Source organism: Rhineura floridana, chromosome 6 (assembly GCF_030035675.1).
Source record: "Rhineura floridana isolate rRhiFlo1 chromosome 6, rRhiFlo1.hap2, whole genome shotgun sequence".
Lineage (NCBI taxonomy): Eukaryota > Metazoa > Chordata > Lepidosauria > Squamata > Rhineuridae > Rhineura > Rhineura floridana.
The window spans coordinates 71,831,932-71,844,968 of record NC_084485.1 but is presented as its reverse complement, the minus strand read 5'-3'; the positions used below and the strand labels follow the sequence as shown (position 1 = coordinate 71,844,968).

The window sequence follows — 13,037 nt, the reverse complement described above, 5'->3', positions numbered from 1 at the left end:
CATTTTCTTCCTCTTGACTTTGCCTTTCAGTTTCCTTTTTACCAATCCCCTCATTTTTGGGAAGTTTCCTCTTTTGGAGTCAGATGTGGCCATGTTGGATTTTCTTGGCAATTGGTCATTTACATGTATGTTTAATTTAATAGCACTATGGTCACTGCCCCTGATCAGTTTGACAACACTCTCACCAGTTCCTGGGCACCACTTAAAGTTAAATCCAGGGTCGCTGCACCTCTGGTTGGCTCCGTGACAAGACCACATCCATACCAATCTATTATTCCCGACAGAGCTCTAATGGCCAGAGTGGTTTAACAGTCAGCCCCTCTTCTCAGAGAATTATGGGAATTGGAGCTCTGTCAGGGAAATAATGGTATCCTAACAATTCTCAGAACGCTTCACAAACTAAACTTCCCAGGATTCTTTGGGGGAAACCATGGCTGCTTAATGTGGAATAAATGTCTGGTGTGGATGTGGCCCAACTGTTCTAGGGCACAGTCATTTAGGGTATCTAGACATTTGATCTCTTTATTGTGACTGAAACACATATGTAGCCAGTTTATGTGAGGGTAGCGGAGGTCATCCATTACTACAACATTTCCTAGTTTGGATGCTTTTGCTCAGTATAATGTAATGTAATGTAATGACATCAATGTATATGCATTTTACAAAGTACAAAGGAGCTTACAACGGAGGAAGGGGAAGGAAATGGAGATAGAGGTAAACGGGGAGGATATGCATCTATTACAGTTGCATATATTTAGGCTCATAGGCAGTAGGGTATGCATGAAGCCAAAGTCTTCATAGAAAAGCAGAATTTTGAGGAGGGGTCTAAAGGAAGGAAGAGAGGTGGCAGAATATCACTCAGATCTTCTGGGAGGCAGTTAAAAGCAGATAGTGCAAAATGCATGAGTTTGACCTCTCACTGGGGCAGGATATCTCCACTGTGTAACACCATTGTTGAAAGAATTACACTGGCTGCCAATTAGCTACAGGCTGGTTTTGGTATATAAAGACCTTATACAGCTTGAGATCAGGATACCTGAAAGATTGTCTTACCCCTTATATACCCATTCAGTCACTGCACTCTATAGGTGAGGCTTCCTGCAGATACTATCTTATGAGGTGGTCCATTCTGCACAATATAGGAATTGGGTCTTTAGTATTATGGTACCTACCCTTTGGAATTCTCTCCCATAAAATATTAGACAGGTACCATCTGTGTTGTCTTTTCAGCCCCTACTGGAGACCTTCCTCTTCCAACAAGCCTTTTAAGTAGAGATCTTTCCTGGTCTGCATCTGTATTAGAATTAGAATTTTTAGATGTTTTATTGTTTGTGTATTGGCTGCCTGGGCTCCTTTGGAAGGAAGGGTGGGATATTATTATTATTATTAATAATAATAATAATAATAATAATAATAATTAAAAAAGGTAGAAAGAATGGAAGCTTTTGTTGTTGTTATGTGCCTCCAAGTCAACTACGATTTATGGCAACCCTATGAATCAGCGACCTCCAACAGCATCTGTCATGAACCACCCTGTGCAGATCTTGTAAGTTCAGGTCTGTGGCTTCCTTTATGGAATCAATCCATCTCTTGTTTGGCCTTCCTCTTTTTCTACTCCCTTCTGTTTTTCCAAGCATTATTATCTTTTCTAATGAATCATGTCTTCTCATGATGTGTCCAAAGTATAACCTCAGTTTCATCATTTTAGCTTCTAGTGATAGTTCTGGTTTAATTTAACACCCAATTATTTGTCTTTTTTGCAATCCATGGTATCCGCAAAGCTCTTCTCCAACACCACATTTCAAATGAGTTGATTTTTCTCTTATCCGCTTTTTTCACTGTCCAACTTTCACATCCATACATAGAGATCGGAAATACCATGGTCTGAATGATCCTGACTTTAGTGATACATCTTTACATTTGAGGACCTTTTCTAGTTCTCTCATAGCTACACTCCCCAGTCCTAGCCTTCTTCTCCATTTTGGTTAATGACTGTGCCAAGGTTTTGATAATTCTTGACAAGTTCAGTGTCCTCATTGTCAACTGTAAAGTTGCATAAATCTTCTGTTGTCATTACTTTAGTCTTTTTGATGTTCAGCTGTAGTCCTGCTTTTGTGCTTTCCCCTTTAACTTTCATCAGCATTCGTTTCAAGTCATTACTGGTTTCTGCTAGTAGTAAGATATCGTCTGCATATCTTAAATTATTGATATTTCTCCCTCCATTTTTCACACCTTCTTCATCTAGGTCCAATCCTGCTTTCCTTATGATATGTTCTGCGTATAGATTAAATAAATAGGGTGATAAAATACACCCCTGTCTCACACCCTTTCTGATGGGGAACCAATTGGTTTCTCCATATTCTGTCCTTACAGTGGCCTCTTGTGCGGAGTATAGGTTGCACATCAGGACAATCAGATGCTGTGGCACCCCCATTTCTTTTAAAGCATTCCATAGTTTTCCATGATCTACACAATCAAAGGCTTTGCTGTAATCTATAAAGCACAGGATGATTTTCTTCTGAAATTCCTTGGTCCGTTCCATTATCCAATGTCTGTTTGTGATATTTATTTATTTATTTTATTTATTAAATTTATATCCCGCCTTATGGCCAAAAGGCCCTCAAGGCGGCTTACAAAAACATGAATATAACACATCATAAAGCATAAATACAATAATGCAATTCTCAAAATTAAATAACAAATAACATTATTAAAAGAAAAGAAAAAACATTTAAATGTGTCACAATAAGAGAACCAAACACTTTATAAAAAGGCCTAGATAAAAATCTTCAATTTCCCAGCAAATAAGTAGCATTTTTATTTTTAACATATAAATATACACAGTATATAAGTAGCCAAACAATAATAATAAACAACAAACTAATGAGAACATCTCAATATACAATTAAACAATCCCCACACACTTCACAACAGTGTTTAACAAAAATATGCTATAGTCCAAATAACAGCAAAAATGAATCTCCAAAATTAAATCTTGACCCCCAAAACAACTAAAAAACAACTAACCCCAGTAGTCCATAGACATCCCGAGCAGCAGGTTCACGCACACATACACACACACAGTCTCTGGCCCCTTCAGCAGTTGCTGCTTTTGTAGCTGGATATGATCTCTGGTACCTCTTACTTTTCTAAATCCAGCTTGGACGTCTGGCATTTCTCGCTCCATATATGGTAAGAGCCTTTCTGTAGAATCTTGAGCATTACTTGCATGGGATATTAAGGCAATAGTTCGATAATTACTGCATTCCCTGGGATCCCCTTCCTTTGGAATTGGGATGTATATGGAACGCTTCCAATCTGTGGGCCATTGTTTAGTTTTCCATATTTCTTGACAGATTTTAGTCAAAATTTGGACAGATTCAGTCTCAGTAGGTTGTAGCAACTCTATCAGTATGCCATGTATTCCTGGTGATTTGTTTCTTCCAAGTATTTTAGCAGCTTTCACCTCACATTCTAAAATTTCTGGTTCTTCATTATATGGTTCCTCCGTGAATGAATCTGTCATCCTGCCATCTCTTTTATAGAGTTCTTCAGTGTATTGCTTCCATCTTCCCTTTATTTCATCTCGGTCAGTCAGTGTGTTCCCCTGTTGATTGTCCAACATCCCTACTCTTGGTTTAAATTTCCCTTTCATTTCTCTAATCTTTTGGAACAGGGCTCTTGTTCTACCCTTTTTGTTGTCCTCTTCTATTTCTATACAGTAACTATTGTAATGGTTCTCTTTGTCCCTGCATACAAGTCGCTGTATTGTTGCATTTAGGGTTCTGACTGTTTCTATCTCCTTTTGCTTTCGCTTTCCTTCTCTCTTTAACCAAATGGTTTCTTCAGTCATCCATTGAGGTCTTTCATTCTGCCTTGGGTGCCCCTGCTAGGAGTCTAGCCTCTTGGTCTAGACTCCTGACAGCATTGCTCTTAGCTTCTTCAACACTATCAAACCCCCTCACCACGTTAAGGTGTGCATCATAGAGGGGGGGGAAGCTTTTGAGGGAACAGGAAACCTTCAGACAACTGAGGCTGGAGGAGCAAAGGTCATAGACAGGCATGTATCAGGATAAGGGCAGAAAGATAAGGTAGAGGTATGGCCTTGGAGGACTTTAAAAGAAAGGACAAGGGATTTGTGCTGGCTCTGGGAGCAGACAGAAGGCAGCATAGGGATTTAAGGAGAAGATGCATGGTCAGCGTGACAACAGAGGTGAATTATTTTGATGAAATAGTTGTAGATAGAGGTTGAAGTGAGACAATGGAAAGCCAGACAGGAAAAGATTGCAGTAGTCAGTTTGAGAGATGACCAGAGCATGACCCACAGTTTTTGCTGAGAGGATGGAGAGGAAGGACCATATTTTGCAATATTGCAAAAGGTGAAATTAAAGTACTTGGCAATGGATTGAATCCTGGGATCATAAAAAATGAGAGTTATGGATAAAGCAGATATTTGAGTTTCCCTGCACTCTTTTTTTCCACCTCTTCACTATGCCATAAGCAATTATGCACTGTTCTTGCAGAGCATGTTGTTTTCTTTCACAGTATGGGACGATATTCAACTAACTTTTTGCATTAGAGCTGGTGCAACAGATCCCCCCCCCATGTGCATCCCATGTTATTCCCAAATCAGCTCTGGAGAACAAATTTATGAGGTGCTTGGGGAGAGGAATAGGGGAGGTTGTTCCCTCACACAAGGAGAAATCCTTGCGTCGATGGAACTATTGCCTTAGTGCTACATTGAATATAACCCATGGACTCTCTGTGTGTGTGAACTGTAATTGACTCTTGCACAATTTTGTTAGGCTGTTGACTGAAGAGGAAGAAAAATTGAAGCAGTTGATGAAGCTGAAGGAAGAGCAGGAGGAGTACATCATCAAGGCCCAACATGAAAAGCTGGTCCTCAAGCAAGAGATGGAAAACAAGAGCAAGTTTCTGGAAGAGGCCCAACAGCAGCTGGAAGAAGTGAGAGTTAACAGAGAAAGGGTGGACCAGGACGTCATGGTGAGTAGTGGAGATATCCCTGCTTCTCATTCCCTCTTAGAATGATTTGCCCTATGGAAACATGTCATTTATCTTAGTTTGCCATCTTGAGCTGTTTCTGGGGAAGCAGGATAGAAAGTGGCTAACTATTAAGGCATGCTTAATAACATGGTATAACAGTCAAATGATTATAACATTTGCATGGTGAAAAACTGGAATATGCAACCACATTAAAGGCTTAAATATTTATAGTTTCATTCATTCATTTTAGAAATCCCTCTAAGAGTGCTGAGTATTTGCAAACCGAAAATGCTTTCCCTGTTTCATGAATGCCAGCAGGCAAGATCTAAAGTGAATCTCTTTAGGGAAGGCATTTCCAAAATATGATAGATGCTCACTTAATCTCACGCAAAATGGGCCTGGAGGCTAAGAGCAATGTAATATTACTTAACTGTTGAAGTCAGCATTTCCATCTTAAAAACAGATGCTCTTGTTAAGGTCATAATTTTGATTAATATTGAAGAAAGTGAGACTACAGATACCAAAGCACCTACTTGTTTGCCAGTTTGTTTCTAGGCCCAGTTCAAGGTGCTCACATTGGTGTTTAAAGCCCTAAATGACTTAGGCTCCAAATATCAAAGAGATCACCTCCTTTCCTACAAACCCTCTCAGGTGTTAAGATCAGCAGAGGGAGCCCCCTTGGTAGTTCTGCCACCTTCAGAAGTTCAGGCTGTGTGTGTGTGGCCTGGGAGAGGGCATTCATTGTGGTGGGCCCTAAATTGTGGAATTCCCTCCCCACAGAGGTGTGTCTGGCACCTTCACTGTACAGTTTTTGATCAGTGCTGAAGATGCACCTCTTTACCCTGGTTTTTGACACCTGAGATGTGTCCTTTGACACCTGTTTTTAATATTGAATTCTAAACTGTTGTAACATACTCCTGCTGTGATATAATAATAATAATAATAATAATAATAATAACAACCTTTACATTTAAATTAAATTTATACTAGTACAGGCCATCATCCTGGAAGCAGAATTATACTTACATAGGACTGATGTAGCAGACAGGACTAAGCTGTGGGTTTCAACAGAAAGCCTCTTTCCAGTTAAGTGCACAAAAGTACATAAATAAGTCATCTGTGCTCTTGCTGTTGTTTGTTTTACCATATTTTTTAGGCCATCTTGTGTAGCCTTCTACTCAAACCTGTTCCATACATATAGACACACTCATTAAACTGTGGAATCTGGACCAAAGAAAATCATTAGCAGAAAAGCAGTATGGTACACTGTAGAAAGATGGCTCCAGATGGTGTATGTAGTGTGAAAATTGCATCCCAGTACCCCTGGTAACTTTACAAGGAGACTTGGCTCTTGGATTGAATGTTGCTTCATTAGCACTCTTAAAAATATTGCTGTCTTTGGGAATTGGTGTGGTGGCTTATGCAGTTGAGCCCACCCTGCCCTCAGTTCTTGATTGTGGGAATCAAAAGCACTAAAAGAATATGCCAGTCCTTTGTTTCAGTTGAACAGAAGTACTGAAGCTAACTTTTTTTATAGTTATCAGCACTTCCCTGAAAATATAAGGTGATCAAATCACCAGTCATTTAGTAGCTTCTTTAAAAATGAACAAAGCAACTCCTGTGATTATCATCCATTCCCAGCCTTTTGCCATTTGAGAAAGATTCTGGAATGAGTGATTTTTCCGAGGTGTCGAGTGCACTTCAATGCTAATATATTCCTCGAGAATTATTGGTGACTTTAGCCAATCATCTGCACCGACCCTACCAATCACAGAGTGCCTTTTTACTAGAGCTGCGATTTGATTAAAAAAAACCGTAAAGCACAATCTGAATACCCCACCCCATGCCAATCGTTGGGTATGTGTATTAGGATAAAATGTAGATTCCTCTTTTCCGGCCTTTTTCAGCATAAAGGAGCATTGCTGCAGCAGGGCTGTGACACAGCAGAGACCCAAGCTACCCCCCCCAGTGGATGGTTACTTCCCACCAGTGGTTCTCCTGCCAGTGATAGGGCATAGAAAGTCCTGAAATAGGATTTCAAGGGGTAAGAGTGGAGCACCCATGGGATGGGATCCAATGAATCTGAAGCCTTGTGGAACCCCAGGAACTGGTGTAACACAAACAGCAATGAAAATCCTATCCACGTCAGCCAGCACGACTTAAGATGTGTCTGATCCACTGTTCTGCTCCTCCCTACCCCCTCATTCGGATTGCACTATTAGGTGGTTCGTGAATTAACTGAAGCACATGAATGAATAATTTAATAACATTTGTATACAAGTAAAAACAATACTTCTGAAGAAATAAACATTTTGTTTTTCAGATGGTGTACACATGTGTCATAGGAGGCCTCCTCTTAGAAGAGGCGTTTCCTTCTTGACATCTGTAGTTTTTATCAGTACACATAGTCCAAATAATGTAAAGGTTCTTAAACAGCTGACTAATATTAATTGGAAGTTTTAATCTTGTAATCGGTTAGACCAATTAAACAATGCAGCCCTACTACTGATCCGTGTTGATTTCAACAGGCCTCCCTGCTGTATAATAAATAGAACAAGTCTTCATTCAAGGAGCAAGATGATGACTCCTTGCAACTGGTTCAATGTAATGTAATGTTTTATTTCTAGGCTGCCTTTTGGCCAAATAGGCCCCCAAGGCGGCTTACACACACACAAAAAAATACAAATACAAAATACAAATAAAAACAATACAAATTACAAAAAAAAATCAAACTAACAAAGTCCTAACATCTCTAAAAAAACAGGAACAGCAGACCAAAATCATTCATCTTCCTGGTAAAGGGCAGTCCCCAGAAAAATGTCACTAAGAGCAGGGGTGGGGGGCAAAGCAGGTGGAAAAGCGTGCCCCTTGATGGTCCCAGCACAGTCTCATCCCTGCAGCAGCACGACTCAGCCCGCAGCTCCTCCTGATAAGGCCCAGGCAGAGGGGTGGGGCAATGCAGGTGGAAATGCTTGCCCCTTGATGGTCCCAGCACAGTCTCATCCCTGCAGCAGCATGACTCAGCCCACAGCTCCTCCTGATAAGGCCCAGGCAGAGGGGTGGGGCAAGACAGGTGGAAATACTTGCCCCTTGATGGTCCCAGCACAGTCTCATCCCTGCAGCAGCACGACTCAGCCCGCAGCTCCTCCTGATAAGGCCCAGGCAGAGGGGTGGGGCAAGGCAGGTGGAAATGCTTGCCCCTTGATGGTCCCAGCACAGTCTCATCCCTGGTTCAAGACTTGTGGTTCATTGTTGCCTCTTCATTTTAATGCATGTAAAGCACTTTGAACACTTCAAAGTGCTATACAAAGCTGGAGTTTTTGCTGTTGTGCTTTATTTAATCTTGGTTTAAGTGTTTCTTTAATTCTGCTGTAATTTGTATTTTATATTTTAATGTTTTCTATCACTGTAATTTGTGTTAAACTCTTTCTAATATTGAACTTTAAATTGTTGTAACCTGCTCTGAGACCTGATGGTGAAAGGTGCATAAGAAATTGAATAAATACTAATAATAAACTGCCCTGAATAATTGGATGGGCATATATAAAAATAATAAACAAACAAACATGATTAAAATGTGGTGTTTTCTGATTGTTTAACACTTTCCCCGTTTCACTGCAGTTGGCCCAGCAGAAGCTCCAACAAGCCAGCACGAATGTAAAACACTGGAATGTTCAGATGAATCGGCTGATGCACCCCATTGCCCCAGGAGGTAAGTGACTGCACACCATTTTCAAATTTGGAGCAAATACAAGGCTAAATCTAACAACAATTGTAGCCAGTTAACTTGTTGGTACAAACTTGCACACAGCTCTATCTGGTAGTTATTTGCTTACTAGGGGATAATATTGTGTTGTAGAAAGGGATAGCGGTGATTCTTTTTGATGTTCCTTTTGACTGTGCGCAGAGGTCAAATCCCTCCAGGTTTTATGAACCATAGTGTTGTTTCAAAGAGCCTTTGTGCTCTTATACAAATACAAATGTCCTTGTTTAATTCCAGTGATTTGGAACATTCCAACTTGCTCATTTGTGTCCTGTGCTGTTATTTGCCATGACTGCTAAGTTCCATTTCAAAGGAGACTACATGTACTTTGAATACACACACTTTTACATTGCACATTTTTGAAGATGCTTGGTTGCACTGATAGTGATGAGCCAATGTGTGACAATACTTTGTTTTTGTTTTTAAGTTAAGCTGCCATGTGGTTGTATTCATCTCTTTCTAGACAAGCGTACAGCAGTGAGTGGAGGGTTCCCTGGTTTCAGTCCTGCACTCCTGTCCAGGAGAGATTCCTCCCTCAAACTGAAGCAGAATCTGGAAAAGAAGAAATCTGATGATTCTTTTATGAAGAATGGAAACCAGGAAAACCTAAATGGAGAGACTGAGAAGCAGCTGCAGGCATCTGATAAGAAAAATCCTAGTTCAGAAACTCTCTGATTAGCTACAGAAGTGATGCAAACCCACTTGTTGAAGTTTAGGGACCAGGAATTAGACACCACAACAGCCTGAAATAGCTGTGGTTATATACATATGAGTACTGAACAGATGTAAAGATTGTATAGGGAAGTATGGTGATGATTCTAGCACCTGATGTATATAAAATGGACAGAATCCAAAATACATGAATATGGTTCTTTGGGGTTACAGTTCCCACTGTGGCACACTTTATTTGGCCTCAGCAGAAGATGAGAAATCCTGGTCACACTGTCTCATACTTTGCTCTTACTGGCACGAGGAATTCCTAACGGCTGCTGTTGCTGGTTACCACCACTGTAATATGCCAAGAAGTTTGTCATTCATTCTCTTTAAAAGTTTTTTTTTTTAATGGTAAAATCTATATTATGCACTATTGTGGTTTGGAATATGTTCATATAAAAAAACTAGGCCCTGTTTCTTCAGGGTAATATTGTTTAATTTCTGCTTCTTTCATTAATCTTTTATTATTTGGCAGCTGAAGCTACTGAACACGTACAGCCAGAGTTTGTGTAATGAATTATGTTTCTAACTCTCTTGAAACCAATCGGCAACCTTGTCAAAGAGGTTGTCTGGAACAATCAACTTCAGTGGACAGCTGTGTAATATATAGTATGAATTTTAAACTGAAAATCTGTACTTTTCTTTAGCAAGCATTATGAAATATATGCCCCTTTTGTTTCCAAAATGCAAAGAGCCAGCTAAGAATTCTTTAGAGAGAGGAAAGGCCCTGGAAGATCCATCATAACATTTTGCAGAGGGGCCACAGCTGGTGTCCTAAGAAGAGTCTCTTATAAAAGCAACTGTAAATAGAATTCCTGGTGCGTAATCGGGGGGGGGGGATGGAGAGTAGTAAGAAAGGCAAGGGAAAGGAAGGATTAGTGGAAGACAGGGTGGGAAAGTGAAGGAGAAAGATATTATGCTCCAGCGTAAGAAAAGAGTTCTAACTAAATAGAAGTAGTTAAAAAAAAGTTTGAAGTGGGGACCTTATCTTTGCACTATAGCATGATAAAATGTGAACCTAATCACAGAAATAAGTCCCACTGAATGCAATGGGACTTACTCCTTACAAAGTATATTTAGAATGGCAACCTAGGAATCGGAAAGATTAATAGTAGTTTCTCAGAGCAGAAAGTGGTACGAGTGGTATGCACCCTCTTTTGTCCCACAGTTTTTGCAGGGTCCGAAGCACTACAAAAAAGCCTGCAAACCCTGTTTGACCAGGGATACACCATGAGCAATGATGGTTCTGACATACCAGCTTCAACTCTCTGAAAAACAATTGTCAGGGTACAGTCTCAATAAAAATAATCTAAGCTTTTATCAAATTCCTCTCCATGTGTTTAAATTTCAATACTGGGGAGAAGAATTCTAGTCTGGCCTTCTTCCTGATAAGTTACTTTTATGTGCAGGGATTTCCCTCCTACCCTTCTCTGGAGCATTCAGTAATGCTCCTTCCCTACCTTCAGTGGAAATGGGCAGCTGTTCCACTGTGTCTAATACTTGTAAAATGAAGATCTTAATCTTTAAATCTTTAATCTTTTAATCTGTATTTTAATTTTTGTAGTATTTATTTTGTTTTTGCTGTGCTTTTCGTTGTTTGTTTGTATATGTTTTTGTATTTTTATTATGATATATTGTATTTTATTTTGTTTGTTCACCGCTCTGAGAGCTATTTCGCTAAGGGCGGTATATAAATTGAAATAATAAATAAATATAATATAAATAAATAAATAAGATCATAAATATATGATAATAAGGCATGAATTATTCATACTATCTTTGATCGACAATTTCTCGCATCTAGTAGCAAACTGAATGTGAATCACTGAGGGTGTGTATTCTTCTCTGAGAAGATGGGAGCAGTTGGTTTTGACAGTACCTATTAACTGATATGTATGTATAAAGAAGAGGCAGCATTGGGCATATAGTCTATCACCTACTCCTTGTCACAGGTGATGGCACTGCAAACTTAACAAACAGTAAATGATCAGTTTGTATGCTCATCATTGTTCACATAGCCCAGGATTGTCTGCTCTGACTAGCAGCATCTGTCCAGAGTCTTGGGTTTTTCCCGTTACCTGCACCTGGTCCTTTTTCTAAAAAACAAGACTTGCCAGTGCTTCAGTATGGGACCTAAGTGTTGCATAATAACGCCTATCTCTTTTACAACCCCATCCAAGAGATTAGGCTTACCATATTGGCCAGTGAAGGCAGGAATTGCTTGGTTTTGCATTTCCTTTTTAGCAATTAAACATTCTCATGTCTTAATAGAAAACTTTATTTTTTATCATAGAATCTTACAGAGCCCTGTCCAGCAATGAGATTTCCTGGAGGGCCGCTTTGAGAACCAGGATCCCAACTTCTATCCCTCAAAGTGGCCTAGGCATGTTCAACTGTCATATGTGCTGTTGCTTCCACATCCTTCTGTTGCCACTGGTTAACAAATGAGGTAATGCATATGCCTTCAAGGACTGGAATTGGCCCTGGGGCTTCCAGTTGCTGATTTTCTCTTGATAAGGTTACATTCATTTGAAGTGAAAACATGCATCTTCTGTAAATGTTGGTAGAATGCTTTCATGGTGAAGAGATTCTTGTGCATGGAATGTAGGAAACAACCACTATAAATGTATTATTGTTTAGACTTTATCCCTCCTCAAGAAATGAAGATAAGCTCCGCTTGCTTTTTACTTCATATGCAGTGTGGGTGGCAACTGGCTTTTAAAAACATTTCTTTTTTTCAGCTAAAAACACTGAGCAGTGTTGTTTCTGTTCTCTTTATTTCTGGTCCTACTAAGCTGCCATCAGAGAAGAAACTTCTTGCAGCAGCATGTTGCTGAGTGCGTCCTCTGTTGAAACACCACACACCTGCTTGGTGTATTACAGCTGATCTCGATAATCAGTAAAAGTGCACTTCAACTATATCTGCATGATGGTTTCCACAGTAGATAACATTTTAGCATGATGCCTAGTTCACATATAATAGATGGAAGGGGAGTAGAGAATAGCTGTACTGTTGCTTGCTGCCTGCCTTGTTTTTTTTAAAAAAAGCTATCCTGGTGGTTGTGCGCATTGGTAGAGCAGGGAGAACATGTACAAAAATATGTACATTTTTTAAAATTGTTAAAAGTGAAAGGTTTGCAGAGTGAGGCAATACTGTGGGAGAAGGAGGTAACAGGTCACCAAATGGTTCAGGCATGCAAACTACTACTGCCTGAGGTTGGGCAGCTGAATTGCTAACTTGAAAAGAAGGCATATGGTACCTTTTGGAGACTGTGGTTATTGTAGCAAGAGATTTCAGGGCCATAGCCACTTTTGCCTTGCATAAAGTCCACTGAGGAGGGGCCTGCTCAGTTGAACTGAACAACAGGCAGCTATCTAGACCACTATAATCTACTGTATGTTTTGGAAACATGGATTTGCTATGGCTTTGGACAACTCTTAAGATACTGTAGCCAAATTTTGCATGTCTGAAATCAAGGAACAGTTTTTTGTCTATGGTCACTGTGATGTTCCTATATATTAGTGTATATATGGTAAGTGCTGGTTGTTTAGAGTA

At 39.8% G+C, this 13,037-nt stretch overlaps 1 protein-coding gene across 1 annotated transcript in view; it reads left to right on the top strand.

The window, feature by feature from the left end:
• DEF6 (DEF6 guanine nucleotide exchange factor) overlaps positions 1-11,142 on the top strand; it is a 74,155-nt gene extending 63,013 nt beyond the window's left edge. Inside the window, exons 9-11 of the mRNA XM_061632326.1 lie at positions 4,806-5,004; positions 8,626-8,716; positions 9,231-11,142. Coding sequence (XP_061488310.1) covers positions 4,806-5,004; positions 8,626-8,716; positions 9,231-9,442 — 502 coding nt within the window. The 3' untranslated portion in view covers positions 9,443-11,142. The remainder of the gene's footprint in view (positions 1-4,805; positions 5,005-8,625; positions 8,717-9,230) is intronic.
• The last annotated feature ends 1,895 nt before the right edge of the window (positions 11,143-13,037 follow it).